At 49.2% G+C, this 16542-nt stretch overlaps 5 protein-coding genes across 6 annotated transcripts; 3 read left to right on the forward strand and 2 right to left on the reverse strand.

The window, feature by feature from the left end:
• Positions 1 to 93: 93 nt before the first annotated feature.
• Positions 94 to 2617, reverse strand: LOC118503213 (DNA helicase MCM8-like). Its single transcript, XM_036036203.1, has 3 exons — positions 2293 to 2617; positions 753 to 2234; positions 94 to 694 (listed from the first exon to the last, which is right to left on the reverse strand). The coding sequence occupies exons 1-3, from the start codon at positions 2498 to 2500 to the stop codon at positions 198 to 200; spliced, it is 2187 nt and encodes a 728-aa protein (XP_035892096.1). The 5' UTR covers positions 2501 to 2617; the 3' UTR covers positions 94 to 197.
• A 17-nt stretch (positions 2618 to 2634) lies between these two features.
• On the forward strand, positions 2635 to 4789 carry LOC118503218. The gene is made up of 4 exons (XM_036036211.1): positions 2635 to 2839; positions 2911 to 3025; positions 4088 to 4463; positions 4546 to 4789. The coding sequence occupies exons 1-4, from the start codon at positions 2740 to 2742 to the stop codon at positions 4666 to 4668; spliced, it is 714 nt and encodes a 237-aa protein (XP_035892104.1). The 5' UTR covers positions 2635 to 2739; the 3' UTR covers positions 4669 to 4789.
• A 333-nt stretch (positions 4790 to 5122) lies between these two features.
• LOC118503216 lies at positions 5123 to 7253 on the forward strand. Of its 2 annotated transcripts, none has more exons than XM_036036209.1 (2): positions 5123 to 5259; positions 5735 to 7253. In XM_036036209.1, the coding sequence occupies exon 2, from the start codon at positions 5735 to 5737 to the stop codon at positions 7154 to 7156; it is 1422 nt and encodes a 473-aa protein (XP_035892102.1). In that variant the 5' UTR covers positions 5123 to 5259; the 3' UTR covers positions 7157 to 7253. The 2 variants fall into 2 exon arrangements, with proteins under 2 accessions (XP_035892102.1, XP_035892101.1); XM_036036208.1 differs by lacking the exon at positions 5123 to 5259 and adding an exon at positions 5276 to 5378.
• LOC118503217 lies at positions 7218 to 8672 on the reverse strand. The gene is made up of 2 exons (XM_036036210.1): positions 7520 to 8672; positions 7218 to 7447 (listed from the first exon to the last, which is right to left on the reverse strand). The coding sequence occupies exons 1-2, from the start codon at positions 8445 to 8447 to the stop codon at positions 7251 to 7253; spliced, it is 1125 nt and encodes a 374-aa protein (XP_035892103.1). The 5' UTR covers positions 8448 to 8672; the 3' UTR covers positions 7218 to 7250.
• Positions 8673 to 9074: 402 nt separating this feature from the next.
• On the forward strand, positions 9075 to 15006 carry LOC118503210 (neurogenic locus notch homolog protein 1-like). The gene is made up of 3 exons (XM_036036198.1): positions 9075 to 9169; positions 10253 to 14666; positions 14736 to 15006. Exons 1-3 carry the CDS (start codon positions 9149 to 9151, stop codon positions 14894 to 14896), a joined length of 4596 nt encoding a protein of 1531 aa, XP_035892091.1. The 5' UTR covers positions 9075 to 9148; the 3' UTR covers positions 14897 to 15006.
• The last annotated feature ends 1536 nt before the right edge of the window (positions 15007 to 16542 follow it).

The raw sequence follows: 16542 nt of genomic DNA on the forward strand, positions 1-16542 counted from the left end.
AGTAGCCTTGCTGTCATCGAGGTGCTGTCAGATTTGCCAGCACAGCTCGTCTGACGTTTGTCGAACTGACAGCTTTTCTCAAATGCAGACAGATTGACCGTTGTGAGCAGATGGTAGAGAAAAATATCAAATTTATTTATTGTTTACAGAAAAGGCAAAGGAGATTCTATAATTCACTACACACAACGAAAAGGTAGTCAAACTAGCAGCTCGTAGCAACCCGCACACTTCTTCAACAGATAACCTTGCATGTTAAGCCGTTCCACGATCTCATCTTCCACGCCCGGCAGATCAAAGTCATGCATCAGTTGGCGTAGATCTTTCATGGTGAACAACTTTGACTTCACTTGCTCCGAGTGTGTTCGCAAAACATCTAGAAACTGACGAACAGTGGAGGCTTTCATTGGTCCCTTTTTCGCCGGTAATCGGACCATCGGATCACGGTCGTCCGTATCGTACTTGTCGTACCAGCTGCGACTAACAATCCGTATCGTGTCCATCACATGCAGGGAAGTTACTTCAGCAGAGAGATCTATTCTCGCCCTTGCCCGAACCATGTTCTGAATTTGTTTCATTTTCATTCCGTTCCATATATTTAGCCACTGGGGGATGGAACACATTTGGGAAAAGAAGCCTTCCAACAGCTTCGTCGAGTCTTCGGTGAATTCCGGGCTGCAATGGTGGCGTGCATAGTCTGGAAAATAAATTGTGTTAGATAAAATACTACATGAGAAAAGCCCCATCGCACATACCTATATACTTGCGCATCAGTTCGATTGGCAAAGGATCGAGATGGTCTCCAGGATGCAGCTTAAGCTGTCTTACCAACGGTATTTCTACACTGCATTTAGCTGGGGAAGGTTTTTCGGGATGTAGGCGCACCCCGTTGAAGCAAACAAGATCGTCTTCTGGATCGATGGTGTCTTCCATTCGAAACACCAGGGCAAATCTTTCCAAAAACGCTCGTGACATGGTGAAATTGTCTAAGAAAGGTTTCCCAGCATCAAACAATCCTTGGTCGGGTAATGCTGTAGCTAACAAGGTGACTCGAGCCGGAACTTTCACATTCTCACGTGCTGTACAACCGTTCGTACTGAATGCACTGTCGATCATTATTTTCTCTAAGCTGTCTACACTCTCCAGGATATCGATTCGTTCTGCACAACAAAGATCAAAGCCAGATAGCGATGCAGCTACCCATGAATCAAGCTTTTGGGAAGAATTGTTCATCCACGCTCCTTTGGGCGATGCTGATAGGCAACGTTCCAACAGCTGTCGCATACTATCACTCTCTGAACCAGCCAGAAGAACATGGGTGTCGCTGCTAGTACTGAACAGCGCCAAAAGCAAACCAGCTTTAATTGTCACCATTCCCTTCAGGTTCGGACAGATCGAATGTACCAGTAGTTTGAGCGGCAAAGGTTCAGAATGAATTTCTCTAATAGCGCGTAAATCGGTTGCGTTGAATGTCGCCCCTACACCACGATCGGCGGATGGTTCACTACGGTTGGCGCGTATACAAACCGCATGCAAGGACATATTCGATACATCCACATTTAAAATGCCCGTTACAGTTACAACCGCTCCAGGTACTAAGCTAGTTGCAATCCCGTCCGGTACTTTAACGTCAAGAGTATTATTGTGGTTTGATGAAAGTGCCATTTCTCGAACCGTAATGTTTCGATGGATTTCCTTCCGGTTCAAAGCGGATGCACTGCGATGTACTAGTTCACCCTTTGCATGACAGTTTGAGCAGGTCCTTCGGCCAACTTCATGCGACTGCGAAATCACTCTCGTATGTTTGCAGTTTTTGCATTTGTAGGTACTCCACGTGGTATTTACATACTGTTGGCTAACACGTGTAATTGTCCCACGAGTAGTGATTAGTTTGCCCGTGCAATTTGTATCGATCGAGCTGATTGGACGCTCTGTGCCAAAGTAATGCAATTGTGGATATATCTTCGGTATCTCGGTTGTGGAGGAACACAATGCCGCAACACTACGATACATGGCCAGCCCGATGCAGGCTATTGTGTAGTCAGGATACTCTTGAAGATCATGCTCAAACGTTGGCCACGCATCCCTTAGATACAGATCGCTCCTAGCAAGCTGAAGCTTAAATTCAAAGCTCCTGCAATGCTTCACTTCCGATAATGGATAGTCCCGGTGGAATTCCTTGTAGTGTTTCTCCAGGCATCGTATGTGTTGAGTTGTTGTACGTGACGAACGCATGTCTACAAGAGAGTTCAATGAATGGTAGTGGAATGATACTTCAATTCGGGTTTCACTTACCTTTGCTCGGAAAGTAAAGTTGCCAACCGATATGGTCCAACGGATGTGGTTCGCTGATGTTTGCGATGGTTTGGAACTCTCCAAACAAGTTTCCATCTGGCAGTGGTGTGAAACTATCTGTGATATTACATTCCCAATCAGGGAAAGGTGTCCCAAACACGTCTTTTTCGTCCATGGCGAGCGAAGACAAACCAAACAATGACAACATTGACCAACAAACAAATCCAACGCCTCCTTTGTTTTAGTAACCAGTGGGAGAGAGAGAGAGAGAGAGTGAACGAGTGTGAGAAAGTGTGTGCGACAGTGTATTGGTGTGTTTCAAAATTTGACCGTTGATAAGATAACGATGCTTTGTTGAGGGCGATACTGCAAATCCGTACAGCTTAATCCATATCAAACATCAATTTATTGCCACAAAGTTACGTTTTTAGACGTGCTGCCATAACTATGAAAATAAAGTTAAAAGTGTTTATGCGGAAATGGCTTTACCTCACCACGGTAGGCCTGGCTCTAGTCGGGCCCGCTCAGGTTCATGGTGCTGTGGTTGGTAAGGTTTTAAAGTGTGCGTTGTGGTCGTTCCTATCATGCAGGAGGTTTTTTTTTTGTGATTTCCCGTAGTGATTGGCGCCCGCCCATACCTGGAAAGGGTTGCAAAACGTGTGGTGGAGATCTTGGAGGGCAGATATATTTCAGGAAACTCCCTGCCCATCGCAGATTACGTAGCTCCCATCCAGTAAGTACAGTCACCAACATAGTTGCTCAACCTACCCGATGGCGACAACACTCGGTACGCGTAGATAAATACGAGACTAAAGTCTGAATAGATGCCCCCCCACTCACGTGTACTCATTTTTGTTATTGAGTTACGCAAAAGGGTATTTTTTCAGACTTTTTTACTTTAATTATTTATTTATTCACTATTTATAATTATTATTAATCATTATTACAACAAATTTTCAATTTTTTGATTAAATTTTACCTAAATGTGAGGTAACTAAGTAGCCAAATATGATACCCTAGGCTTATCGGCTAGTTATGAATAGAGATCCTCAATCGGCACTCACTTTTCGCTACTGAGATACCTCAACTTAAGGTAAAAGTTAGGAAAAAAAATGAAAAATTTGTTGTAATAATGAATTACAATAAATAAATAATAATTGTTAAACAAAATCTGAAAAGATACATACCATACTTTGGGTAACTCAGTAACCATAAGTGAGTGCTCGTGAGTGGCGGTGGTCTTTATTTGGGTGCCGGCTTATCTGTGGAGACCTCAAAAATTGTATTGGGCTTATTATTTGGGTAATTGGGCTGTAAAACTATTTACTACGTGGCTGATAACCGTGGCTACGTGATATCAGAAAGTTTAGTAAACCATTGTATTGGCCATAAAGTGCAATTTACACGCTTTACAGCAGAAAAGGAGATTTTACTTGATGCATTTGAACTTCGGGATTTAAAAAAAATGTTTAAAAAAACTACAGCACATTCCGAGTGATATTTTTATGCAACCTAGCAATTTCTAGACAGCCATTTTGATGTGAGCTTCCTGTGCGCAAGAATGTTTACTAGTAAAATCATTCTTTTTTGTCGTAGTTGGGCATCACTATCTTCCAAAGATAATCCTTACATATCGTTTGCCTTTGCCGCTATTTCAATCAAAATTCGGGGCCCTTACTTGCTCGGGGCCGATCAGTACGCGTAGCGCTAACCCCACTGCGGTTGCAACCTTGTACGATTAACGTTCATCGGATAATAATTTACCCGAGCTAATCCTCTTTCTAATGTTTCCCAGAATCACCGATAAAGGGCTCTCGATCAGTGGCAATGTGTCGTTTCATTCCGGTTTTCTCGCCAAGATCGATTCGATCGAGTTCGATGGACAAAAGTTTAAGGAGATATTCCTGGACACGCAAGTCAGCATGGAAGGAGCGCTGAAATGGCACGGCATCGGCGTGGTTCTGGACTTTAAGGCGAACCTGGAGGAGTACGACGGAACCGGAACACTGTACGTCACGTACAACCAGTTTGACTTTCCGTTGCGTGTGTCACAGTATTTCAACGCCACCGAACCTACCGGTTCGCTACAGTTCATGTCCATAGATAACTCGAACAAGATCGTTACGGTGGGCTATCCTAACAACAAGTACGTGCAGCTGATTTCACGCGCGGTGAGTATTGAAGGGGGGTTCGGGGTTACAGCTGAAGAACCTCTTCCAACTAACCCTTTTTCCCACTGATTGATCGTTGCAGGTAATGACGAACTTCGATTTCCGCGACTACATGATAGCATCGTTCAGAAACTGGAACTTTCAAAACCTGCTGAAAGCGGTCATCGACGAAATACCATTCCCCGAGGTGTGTTACAACTGCTGATTTGTTCTGCAGGTCCCAACGTGTTCCGGTTTTCAGGCCCGGAAGCACGCCTTTTCTTGAACGCAAAATTGAAGAGAACCTGTTTGTACCACAATAAATATTGAGTTACAAAACAAAAAAACCAGCAAACTATGGAAGCAAACGATTTCTATGGAAATATGAGCCCAAGCATAGGAGTTATGCGTTATCATAATTCAGCATAAGCCAACGTATTATCCAGCGCATGGTGCGTTCACGTAAGTAGTTTTTCTAATCTGGACAAAACTCACGGTTCCAAGCCATTGGATGTCGTGAACTGGATGTAGGTGACTGACATTTAGCAAAATTGCAAAATGTACGAACTACCCCGAATATCCCAGTTGGGCTTAGGGAGCCAAGGGGGCCGTAGGGAGCTTTCGGTTTACAAGATAAAGAAATGATATCTTCCAATATCAGGTCTGAGGCGAGTGATAACAAAACCCGACAAGCATGTGGCGACGGTGAACGTTGATTTTGCGGTCTAGGTACGATGGACTTTCAGTTGCTCTCCAGACTTACATCATCTTGAAGGTCCCGGGTCCTGGGTCTTTCTCGCTTCATCCTCTCAAAAAGGTCAGTACAGTGTTGTGGGTGCCAGTGCTTGAAGGCTCCAATCGTCATCTGGTGAAGATGTTGTTCTCAGCACACGTTAGCCTTTGCTTCCGATTTGCTGCTTCGCAATCAGGTGTATGGTATGTCAGGTGCCACCTTTCAATGTGCCAAAGCGGGGGAATAAAAAATTGGCCAATGCTTGGACAGATAAGAAAAATGCGAAATTGGTGGTCGTTGGTGATATCAGCTAGGAAGGTGACATTTTTGACCGGTGTGTAGACGCGTGTGTCAACGTCGTTTGATGTATTGGGTGCCGGAGGTAATCGATGACCTGCGGAAATAATTGACCGCCCCAGGCCGGAATGATGAATGTGATGGAAAATTAAATGTGAAAATAAATAAGCACAAAGCGAAAGCGAATCACACCTCTAGGAAAGGAAAAGGAACGCCTGTTTTTTTTCTTCCCTCAATTACCCACTCTGTTCACTCGTTGCAGATGAATCTGATAGGGATAGTAACGGCGGTGCTCTGTCTTGGTGGCAGCTTGAATGCTGCTCCCACACCATGTGAACTGCAGAACGTGGAGAATACCGTTTGCCAACAAACCGAGTATGAAGCTTACCGGGATTGCATCGAGGAGGCTAGGGAGAATCGACACAAGCGGCAGGTGATGCCCTGCCCACCGACCATAGTCGAACCGGTGATACAGACGGCAAAGCCGTTCGAGATACTCGTACCAGTCCCGCCACTGCCAGCCGCAAAGCAGCCCATGCTCAAAAGCCTAGATCGCACGGTCATTGTCCGGCCGGACTCGAATCAGATCGACGACGGTGCGGAGGACTACGAGAACAGTGTGCACTATCGCGTGCCGGTCAATGTTACGACCGTCATCCGGCTCACGAACATAGTGAACAACACGAACCACATACACATGCCGACCACGCTGAACAACACCAACGTGAACAACATCCATGTGTATACGAACCTGACCGAAGTCGTACCGGGCACGGGCGATGCTGTGGCCGAAGACGAGCCCTGCTGTACGGCTGTTCGGCCCAAAAGCTGTCACACGTCCACACAGGGTGTGCGCTGCAAGCACCACAAGTTCCAAACCTGCGGACCCCAGTGCACGGCAAAGGTTATACACGTCCAGAAGCGGACACGGTGCAACCGAAGTACGGGCGAGTGTAAGGAGAAGATCGCGTACGTACCCCAGCCAGAAAAGCCGACCTGCGTGTACGTGGACGAATGGCCGTACGTCGTGTGCGGGAAGGTGGCTAATATGAGTGTGATATGTGAAGGGTGCTACGACCACTATGGATACGGGTACGAATCGTTCAATGGACACTCGAGAATGCAGGACCAGTGTCGTGGATGTTACGATGATGCGTTCGACGCTGGGCCCAGATATAGGCGGGGACCGGTCCTGCGTCCGTTCTACTACCATCAGCCACCCTGCTACCTTGCGGGTAACTGTGCGGACAGCTACGGTGACTGTGGGTATGGTTGCTACGGGCATGACCGGATCGATCCAGCCTGGGGACAACAAACGTTCGACCCTGCACTGAACCCCTCCAACGTGCTCTACTACGACACGGACGACTTCGCCGTTACAAACGAGGTGTCGGCCGATTGGGGCGTCCCGGCGGCCAAGTGTGCCGTAGTTACGGACGGCAGCACTATTACGGTGAAGAACTGCACACAGGACATTGACAATCCGTACATGGCCGCACCGGCCACTCATCCACACTACAAGCAACAGTGGCAAGAGAAGAAACATTCCACCAGCGACAGCCCAACGGCTGCCAGTGTAGCGATCGAAGATGACACCGAGGACTACGGTTCAGGTGATGGTGCGTTGAACAATGAGGTGTTTTTCGTCGACGAGTACGACGAAGACGAATCGTTTGTGCAGTAGAGTGCTAGGAAAGCGAGCGGCTATAAAGTGTTGCTGCATAGGAAGTAAGAAATTGAGCGCATGTAGAAATACAATCGATCACGTATGATTATTGCTACACGTTTTGTTTTGTCTGGCTTTTTGGCGGTTGTAGCGTGTATGATTGCTCTTGCAGCAAAACACATATCTGGTCCGACCTATCCTTACAGATCAGCTCCTGATCGACAAATTCACAGCTGTCATCCTTCATGCAGTCGTACGTGTAGCACATCGGATGGCATCGGCTCCTGCCTTGCAGACAGCCGGAACAATCTGAAATGGAGCCCCGAAGGAAGGTATCGAGTCAGTACCTGGCCACAGCTCTGAAGGGCTTCAGCTGCCTACCTGGTGGTGGACACTTCCCCATTCGGCAGGGTTCGAGCGGGGCAGTGTAGTAGTTCGTCATCGGCGGCATTATCAACCAGGGATGGCGGTAGCGTGGTTTCCTCGGCCTTAAGTACATCACCTTGGCGGTGCAAACCTTGCTACACACGTACTGCTTGCGATGAAAGCAAACCCACTCATCCGTCTGCTTTTGACAAACTCTTGGCGAAACGATCGTACAGCACGGTATATTCTCGACGGACGGCACCACGGTGGTTGTGGTTGGCCGGTCCGTGCAGTCCACACTTCCAGAAGCATCGGTACTGTTCGATTGCCTAGCGCGTGGTTCGTCCTCATGTACGGTTGTTTCGTTGTTTCTTATCACGACCGTTCTGATGGCTCCGTTGAGCTTTCTGCGAGTTAGCGTAACTACCACGTTGTTAACGTTGTGCGTATTGTGAGTGGTCTCGTTGTGTATTACATTGTGATTGTTGACGATTCGCTGGTAGGTCACGTTGAAGTAGTGGTCGCGAATCGGTGACGTGTGCACGGGATGCTCGTCCTCGTTATCGTCCTCATCGTCCGGTGCTGTTTCCTCCACGTTGGTCGGATCGAGCGGATCCGGCTGCTCGGGAATGGGTAGCGTAACTCGCAGCGGAGGAACGACAACGAACGTTTCCTGCGCCGGAACGACATCCCGAATCGGTGGTAGAACTGTTGGTTGACACACTCCATTCCACATGATCGATCCTGGCGGGCAGATCGATGGGCCTTGCGTTCGAAAGCAGTTACCCTTGTACTCACTGAAGCCCGGATTGCAAACACAATTTCCCTTGCTGTCGTACGCCCCATTCAGACAGACTCTCGGTATGGATACAGTTTCCGCCGCTGCCAGGTGCAGATGTGACGCGAAAAGCGCCACACCAATAATCCAGCTCGCACGAAACATTGCAAGACGTCAGCACGTACGCCACTCCCGATGTTGACTGACGATTGGACGAAAACTTTAGCGGCAAGCAGGAACCAACGTTTCTGAAGCATCTCGTCCATTGATAACCTTTTTGTGGTAGCCTTAACATTGAAACGGTTCTCGGGAGAGCATCTAGCAGACGGCATGGCCAACAGCAACACGGTGACAATTCAAAGCACGAGCGGCTAGAGCTACATTTAAACTGAAACAACACAATAAGCCATCAGCGCGATCTACATTTCTCAAAACTGTTCTCCCAGCTCCTGATAACCTTTTTACGCTAACCTTACCATACCGTTTTCCGGAAGTTTTGACGCCAAATTAGGTGCTGGTGTTGGTGTACAAACCCTGTTCAGCCATCCAAGTGATGGGTAATAGCATTCCGCGAAGTGAATTAAACTAGGTCCGAAAGAAGCCACGCCGAAAGCATCTACAAATTCACAACACCAGCCCAGGGTACTTTGAATTCTCATTTTACATAACATCAATGTACACAGATGTACAACGAAAAGAAAGCTAGCAAAAAATTAATCCCATGCTATTGCCTCTTGCTAATCGTCGTTGACCTTTGATTAATGATAGGGGGTAGCGGTATGGAATATTTAAATCATTCCCCAAACTCTGCCGGGAGTCAGTGTAAATTTGGTTGCTGCACGGTGAATGTCGAGCACTGGTCCGCAATGGAGCCAGCTGCAGTCAAGGTAATGGTGAAAACGAGTGAAAAGTTTTAGAAACTGTGACGGACAGAAGCAAAACAGTGGAGCCAAACCTGGAAGTGCACCAGAGCACTGGATTCGGGAGTGTTCATAATTCAGAAAACAATCAAACTTATGTGTGTGTGTGTGTGTGTTTATGAATTATTTTCAAACAAGGAAAATGTGTGTGTGTGTGATAAGCATATTTGACTACGAATATTGATTTGATGTCTCCCTGGCACATCGATAGCGGGAGCTGGTGGACGCATCTACGCCATCAATCCATCTTAGTTTGAGCCTGCCGCGGAGTCCTTGTGGACTATCCGTAATAAATTAACGGGCGGCATTGGATGGTGCTATTCTCATGACGTGGCCAGCACACCGGAGCCCGGCGAGTCTAGTTCGCTGCACGCTATCGAGATCATCGCTCGCTGCTCGTTAGATTGTTCACACACACACAGGAGGGGCCATCATTCCTTCTTACCATCTTCCGCTCAAACACGGCTTTTCTCCGTTTTAGGACAGAAAGTCTGTGACTCATGGCATATGTTAGTACTGGAACTATTAGTGCTGTACCTCGTCCGTTGGAATACGTTAGGTTCTGTTTAAGCATAATGCTAGCAGCGCCATCTACATGTGAAATTATTTAAAATTTGCGTTGGATCGAGGAGGTTTGTTGCTCGTTTGTCACAATCGCAGAGCAATATTTTTTTGTTTTAGTTGTTTATTTGTAGATAACTTTTATATATTTATGTTCACAAGAGTCTCTGACGCAAAAATCGCTTGGAGCGGTCAAAGAATATGACCTTCTTACAGGACGTTCGCCAACTTCATTTTATTGACTTTTGCATATATTGCTCACCCGTTTTGATAGTAACAGCAAACGTTATGGCCACAATTCGTGCAAGAGGTAAATAAAACCTCACCATTATCAGCTTGTATTTTCTATCAATCCATTGAAGGTGATAGAAATAGAAACTTTTTTTTTAAAGTACAGTGTAGCATCACAACCCGCTGATATTTATTGCCCAAATCTGTGTTTCTGGTTGCCTTACGAATTACTCTGTTTCTTCTCACTCTAATTCACAGAACATATTGTGGGGCGTAGCGTTCGCGTGGCTGCTTCACACTTCGTTCGTGGTTAGTTTAGCCAAGAACGCCACCATTCCAGTGTCGCACAGAAACACGACAGCGCGGAATGTGACTACCGGAAATTCAACCCGAACTAATCGTCAGATAGGCTACAACACGTTCAGTCCTTATGGTTTAGGTCTCTCAAACATTTTGCCAATCGGTGGCGGCATCACGAATTTTGGATCTAACATTAATTGTCCCGCCGGAAGCTTCTTGCGTGATGGACAGTGCGTACAACGTTTGTCGTACTGTGGTGCAGGCTACAATCTGGTGGGAAATACGTGTGTCGGTCAGGCCACCTGTCAGCAAGGCTACAATTTGGTGAACGGACAGTGCCAGCTGCAAGCGCCGTGTGCTACACAAACGTGTGGAATGGTACAGCAGGTTGCTGCTCCAGTAGTGCAAGCAGTAGCGCCGGTAGTAGTACAGGCGCCTGTAGTAGCTGCTCCGCCACCGCCCCCACCGCCACCTCCACCACCACCGCCAATCGTTACGTGCACTTGTGAGGCAGGCTACACGCAGATAGGCAATCAGTGTATGAAACAGGAGTCGAGGGCTACCGAAACCCGCACCCAAGAGAGTAGCCACATCGAGCAGCTCACCTGTCCGGCCGGTTATGAGCTGAACTACGAGGATTGTATACAGCAGCACAACCTAGAGGCTCGTTGTGTGCGAGGAACGCGCCGGGATGACGTGTGTGTGGTGTCCGCCGAGTGCCGCTATCCGTTCGCGATCGATGCGTACGGACGGTGCGTGAAGAACTCCACCGCAGCGGCCAGATGTCCGCCGGGAACTCAGTTGGTGGGTGGCGTGTGTCTCTACAACACACCCGAGTGTCCTCCGGGCTATCAAAAGCAAGCCGGCATATGTGTGCAACGGGAGCAGGTACCGATCAGCTGCGAGGCCGGAGGCACCCTCTCCGGGAACTTGTGTGTGGTGGGAAATCCACAATGTCCGCCCGACTACCAAATGTCTGGAGGACAGTGTGTGCTCGAACGCCGCACAGTTCCGCGCTGTCCGCCCGGGTCCAGAGCTCAGGACGACATATGTGTGGTGCAAGAGCTAAGCTGTCCGCCAGGCTTCACCGACCGGGGTGGTGGTGTTTGTGTGAATCAGGAGCGTAAACCGGCGACCTGCCCGTCCGGAGCACGGCTTGTGGGCAATGTGTGCGAATCCGAGCGCGAGATCTGTCCGCCGGACTACAAGCTCCAGTACATGCAGTGTGTCCGGTACAGTGAACGACCCGCGACCTGTCCCCGCGCGATGCAGCTACTGGGTGGCGAGTGTATCTCATCGTCGGTGAGCTGTGAGCCGGGCTTCACACTGCGCGGTGGTGAGTGTTTCCGGGAACTGGTGGGACGGCGATCCTGTCCAGTGGGCAGTACGCGACGCGAGGAGCAATGCGTCGTTGGCGAACCGAGATGCGAATCTGGCTTCACCCTACGGGACGGTGTGTGCGTGCAGCAGCTTCGGCAAGAACCGCGATGTGCGGCCGGAGCGCAGTTCCGGCAAGGCAAGTGTGTGCTGCGTGTGGACGATTGCCCACCGGGAGCGGTTCGACGTGATGGACAGTGTGTGCGCGGCGATCAGGTGAGGCCAACATGTGACGCCGGGTTTTCCTACATAAATGGTCGCTGTCTGGCGGAGGCTCAGTGCGAGTACGGCTACACCTACAAAAAGTCGGAGTCGATCTGCCAAAGCACGACGAGGGCGAGCATGACCTGTCCGACCGGCACTCAGCTGGAGGGCGGAGAGTGTGTCACGCGCGAGATGATCTGTATGGAGGGCTACACGCTACAGGCTGGACAGTGTGTGATGCGCATGACTACGGCGCCAGTTTGTCCGCCAGGGTCTACCATGCACCGGGACCGGTGTCAGACGAGTATTGCGGCCCAGTGTCGCGCCGGTAGCGTCCCCATGAACGGTGGCTGTGAGATCCAGGAGACGGCCTATCCGATCTGTCCGGCAGGGTATCGGTTCTATGCCGGACAGTGCCACGGTACTCTGACCACTTCCGTCCCAACTGCCACAGTGCAGGCGCCAAGCCCGTGTCTGTACGGTGCCTGTGCAAATCCTTGCACTACCGGTATCTGCGGCGTTCCTTGTGCAACGGGCTGCGCCACACAGGCGGCGCAAACGGTGCAAACGGTCCAATCCGTCCAAACGGTTCAATCGACGCAAGCAGCGACCTGCCAGGCAGGCTTCACCATGCAGAATGGGGTCTGTACACGGCGTATGACCATACAGATGGACTGTCCGTACGGGTACAGCATGGACGGTGGACAGTGTGTCGCGTACCACTCGATGACTTGTACTGCCGGAAGCGTGCTGCAAGGTGATCGGTGCGTTCGTCTGCAGGCCCGTCCGGCCACCTGCCGGGATGGCTATCGACAGGCCGGGGACCGCTGCATCCACCAGCGACCCATCTGTCCTCCCGGCTATCGGAACGTTGGTGGAACGTGTGTGACCGTGAAGGAGCGGGCCGCTACCTGCCCGAATGGAAGCAACAAGAAGAATGGCTACTGTGTCACCACTCCGAACTGTCCGCCCGGGTACTACCTGCATCAGGGTATGTGTCAGCGAGAAGAGCACACGGCCATCAGTTGCCCGAGTGGATTTGTGCTGGCCGATGGCGAGTGTATCGCTCACTCGAGCTGTGCGTCCGGATACCGGCTGGAGGGTAGCGTATGTTTGCGCACGGAACAACGCACGGTAGAGTGTCCACGGCCGGCTCGACTTGTGCGTGGTTGGTGCGTGGTGGGCGTTCCTACATGTGAGCACGGTTACGACTTCATCGGTAGTCGTTGCATCAAGACCGAGTACCGACGACCGGTATGTCCCCCCGACACGCGACTCCGTGACAATGTGTGCGTGCTGTCTCGTCCGCCGCGGTGCGAAGACGGATTCACGTTCTCGGCCAACCAGTGCACCAAGTTGGATCGACGACCGATCGACTGCCCGTACGAGTTCCAAGTCCAGGGCGATAAATGCGTCTCACATCGATTGATCTGTCCTCCAGGCTTTGCGATGCAGGATCGAGAATGCGTGCGCGAAATTCGCCGTACGATAGCCTGTTCCTACGGAAGCACTCTGCGCGATAATCTCTGCATTGGCGAAGGTCCCTCCTGCGAACCGGGCTACAATATGGTGCGTGGAGAATGCATTCGTACTAGCTACAACTCACCAGAGTGTCCGCCCGGCACTGTCCTCACCGATGGGCGCTGTGTGCTGAGCGCGACCTGTGCCCCGGGTTATCAGCTGCGTGGAAGCCTTTGCGTAAAGCAGCGTGTTGTGAAGCTAACGTGCGCCCGTGGAACGTTGCAGGATGGGAAATGTATCGCACCTGGTCCGGACTGTCCCGCGGAGTACGAGATGCGTCGAGAAGGATGCATCCGGCGAGAAACCACGCAACCGAGCTGCAGGGAGGGCAGTCTGCAGAACGATTACTGTGTCATTGGTCGACCGCAGTGTGCTGATGGCTACCGGTACACGTATGGTCGCTGCACGAAGGTGGTAAAGATACGGGCCGAATGTCGGGGCTCTGCCGTACTAAGAGATGGCATGTGCGTGACCAAGACGACCAGCTCCAGCGCTTACTGCTCGTCGGGCTACACTCTCCAGGGTGGAATGTGCACGCGGACGATCTATACTCAGGCCACATGTACGACCACGTCTTCTGCGCCGATAGCTAGCAGCGTCGGCAGCAGCAGCAGTATATTAAGCAGTAGCAATATAATAGCCAGCGCTCCTACCTACATATCGACTGGGTCGATTCAATCCGTGTCATCGGTCCCGTCATACGTCAGCTCGTCTGTCGGGACGAACGACATAGCACCATCGATCGTAATAGCCACGGAAGAACGAACGGACTTTGGTAATAAATTCGACGACTATTTCACGGGCGAGAATGAAGTCGGTGGGTTTGACGATTATTCCACCTACTCGGACGTGAAGGTAGAAACTAGTTACGATTCGGAGGGATCGTATGTTGCTGGTTCCGATTCGTATGGTACCGATTACACCTCGCCCGTTACCGATTCCGCCACGCATGTTTCCGAGTATGACGTGAAAGTGACAGTGTCTAACAAGACGGTAGAGACCCCTCGCCAGGATACGGCCATAACACGCGAGAAGCGCTGTACCGTGATTGGACCTCGCGTATGTACGAACTTCATGGAATCGGGTTGGTCGTGCAAGCAGACAGAATACCGTACCATTGCGTCCAGCTATTGCGAGAGCGAAAGCACCGTTATCCAGTTGGTTGTTGGGCAGCACATGTCCTACAACGGAACGTTTATAGTGATGGCGCCGCAGGAACAGCAAGAAGATGAATATAGCTACGCTGAAGAAGATACTGAAGATGAGGATGGTAAGTGTGCACCACACCAATGGATGGATTTGGACGTACGTCTAATATAACCTTCTTCTTATCACACAGCTACAATGGATTGCAGTGATTGTGCCGATCAATCGTACTCCTGCACCAAGTCATGCTACACTTACGACGAGTGCAACAGCTGCAGCAGCGTTGAGCTTTCTAGCTTCTGCGAGACGACGAATATGACAGAGCTGTGCGAATATTTGTCGATCGATACATAGCACAGATCCACACATCTATTCTGCAAACATTGCAAACGTTGCTGTGCTGACGGATCACAGAAGCTGACTAACAAAAAATTGAATAAATGATTTTTAACGTAGCAAAATAATTTGTGCGTGAGTGTGTCGTTTCAGTAATCAGAAACAGAAGGTGACTTTGTAATGATACTGGAAGGATCTAAACGTTGTTAAGCTTTTGGCTTCCTTTTTAAATATTGGTCGTTTCTATGAAACCTAGTCCAGGCAAACATCTGATCATCGGAGGAATCAGTTCCACAAAGAACACATCGTGCTACCCTAAGCCTCGTACCGACCGGGTGGCTACTGAAGATAGCCCTGATGATTTATGAGTCTGGCATCGTTTTCACATGCATCTAAGATATGCCCAGACTAACTGTCGAATATCTCTACTTGAGATGTGCAAACTGTGCTTATAATTAACACTCCTCCTCAACGTTTACACATTCTACAAAAGGTTCAAACCCTTACAAATTTTAGAATATTTTACCATTCTTAAAGGTTTATTAAATTGCTTACTATACTTGTTGATACCGCATAGTCAGTCCTCACTCACTCAGTCCTGGTCCTGTCGTGTGAAGACCGTCGCCGCTGTCACATCTACCACCGGGCGGCCCCTTACCTTGATTATCCTCATGTATTAGTGTCGGTCCACACATATTTTCTCGCATATCTGCTAAAAGACGTCTTTGCCAGACTATTTCTTGGCAATCTCAGTAAGCGCAAAATATATAGTCTCCATAGATGATAGGCTTGCCAATGTCCTTACCTCATGTTATCACTTCTCCTACATAAAGCATCACAAAACTGGTAGTGGATTTCCTGCTGCTATCATCTCCTGCCCAATCTGCATCCGAAAACGCCTGTATGCCTTGATGCGTTTTGCCTGCGAAATGTAAAAGCCAAATCTTTAATCCCTTCACATATCTCACCACGCGCTTCACACTAAGCTTTCCTACTATACGTCTGTACTTGGTCTTGGTACTATCTTAAGATCACACTAGATTTTGATCTCGCTGGAAACCTGGCTCTAATCGAGTCTATGCTATTTAAGCATCATGAAGTTTGATATTAGCCTTCCTGTATGTTTTTGGACACCCAGGCTTATAATACCCTCGCTATGTCTTTTCACCTCTAACCCAAGAGGTCTCTACCACCGGAACGTCCCATCGTACAACACTTTCATCGCAAATTTGGACTTCAATGCGACCTCTGGAAGATTAGCCTGGACAACTAACAAGTTACCATCCGAAGACAAGATCTTCACCATAAATACTCGATCTTCACCAACAATCTGAAACTGCGTGTGCTATTTTACCATCTCTCTAAGATGAACAGACAGATTGCCATCTTCACTCAACCGCAACGTGTATAACGTAAGCAAAACACACAGTGGGACCGACGGGAGTCCCACTACTTTCATGCAACGAGCACAGAGTCGTCGTATATTTATTTGACCCTTGTTTGGTTTAAAATACTGACTCCAACTGCCCGTCCTCGACACTTGAACTCATGACTGCACGTGCTTTTGCGTCACCGGCTATCCATTTCATGTTCAGCAATTGCAGCTTGACCTCAGTTATGTGATTAGTCACTTTCTGCCTAATTTAGTCCATTTCAACACAGAA

Source organism: Anopheles stephensi, chromosome 2 (genome assembly GCF_013141755.1).
Source record: "Anopheles stephensi strain Indian chromosome 2, UCI_ANSTEP_V1.0, whole genome shotgun sequence".
NCBI lineage: Eukaryota > Metazoa > Arthropoda > Insecta > Diptera > Culicidae > Anopheles > Anopheles stephensi.

What these genes read in the sequence shown, in the direction of transcription:
- LOC118503213 (XM_036036203.1), bottom strand. Translation starts at nt 2,500, where the DNA reads ATGTTGTCATTGTTTGGTTTGTCTTCGCTCGCCATGGACGAAAAAGAC. An exon ending in ACTTTACTTTCCGAGCAAAG is followed by an intron (nt 2,235 to 2,292) that starts GTAAGTGAAACC and finishes ACTCTCTTGTAG; the next exon opens with ACATGCGTTCGTCACGTACA. An exon ending in ACTGATGCGCAAGTATATAG is followed by an intron (nt 695 to 752) that starts GTATGTGCGATG and finishes TTTATTTTCCAG; the next exon opens with ACTATGCACGCCACCATTGC.
- LOC118503218 (XM_036036211.1), top strand. Translation starts at nt 2,740, where the DNA reads ATGAAAATAAAGTTAAAAGTGTTTATGCGGAAATGGCTTTACCTCACC. An exon ending in GGTTCATGGTGCTGTGGTTG is followed by an intron (nt 2,840 to 2,910) that starts GTAAGGTTTTAA and finishes GATTTCCCGTAG; the next exon opens with TGATTGGCGCCCGCCCATAC. An exon ending in TGCAGCTGATTTCACGCGCG is followed by an intron (nt 4,464 to 4,545) that starts GTGAGTATTGAA and finishes TGATCGTTGCAG; the next exon opens with GTAATGACGAACTTCGATTT.
- LOC118503217 (XM_036036210.1), bottom strand. Translation starts at nt 8,447, where the DNA reads ATGTTTCGTGCGAGCTGGATTATTGGTGTGGCGCTTTTCGCGTCACAT. An exon ending in GGGGAAGTGTCCACCACCAG is followed by an intron (nt 7,448 to 7,519) that starts GTAGGCAGCTGA and finishes GCTCCATTTCAG; the next exon opens with ATTGTTCCGGCTGTCTGCAA.
- LOC118503210 (XM_036036198.1), top strand. Translation starts at nt 9,149, where the DNA reads ATGGAGCCAGCTGCAGTCAAG. An exon ending in TGGAGCCAGCTGCAGTCAAG is followed by an intron (nt 9,170 to 10,252) that starts GTAATGGTGAAA and finishes TCTAATTCACAG; the next exon opens with AACATATTGTGGGGCGTAGC. An exon ending in AGATACTGAAGATGAGGATG is followed by an intron (nt 14,667 to 14,735) that starts GTAAGTGTGCAC and finishes CTTATCACACAG; the next exon opens with CTACAATGGATTGCAGTGAT.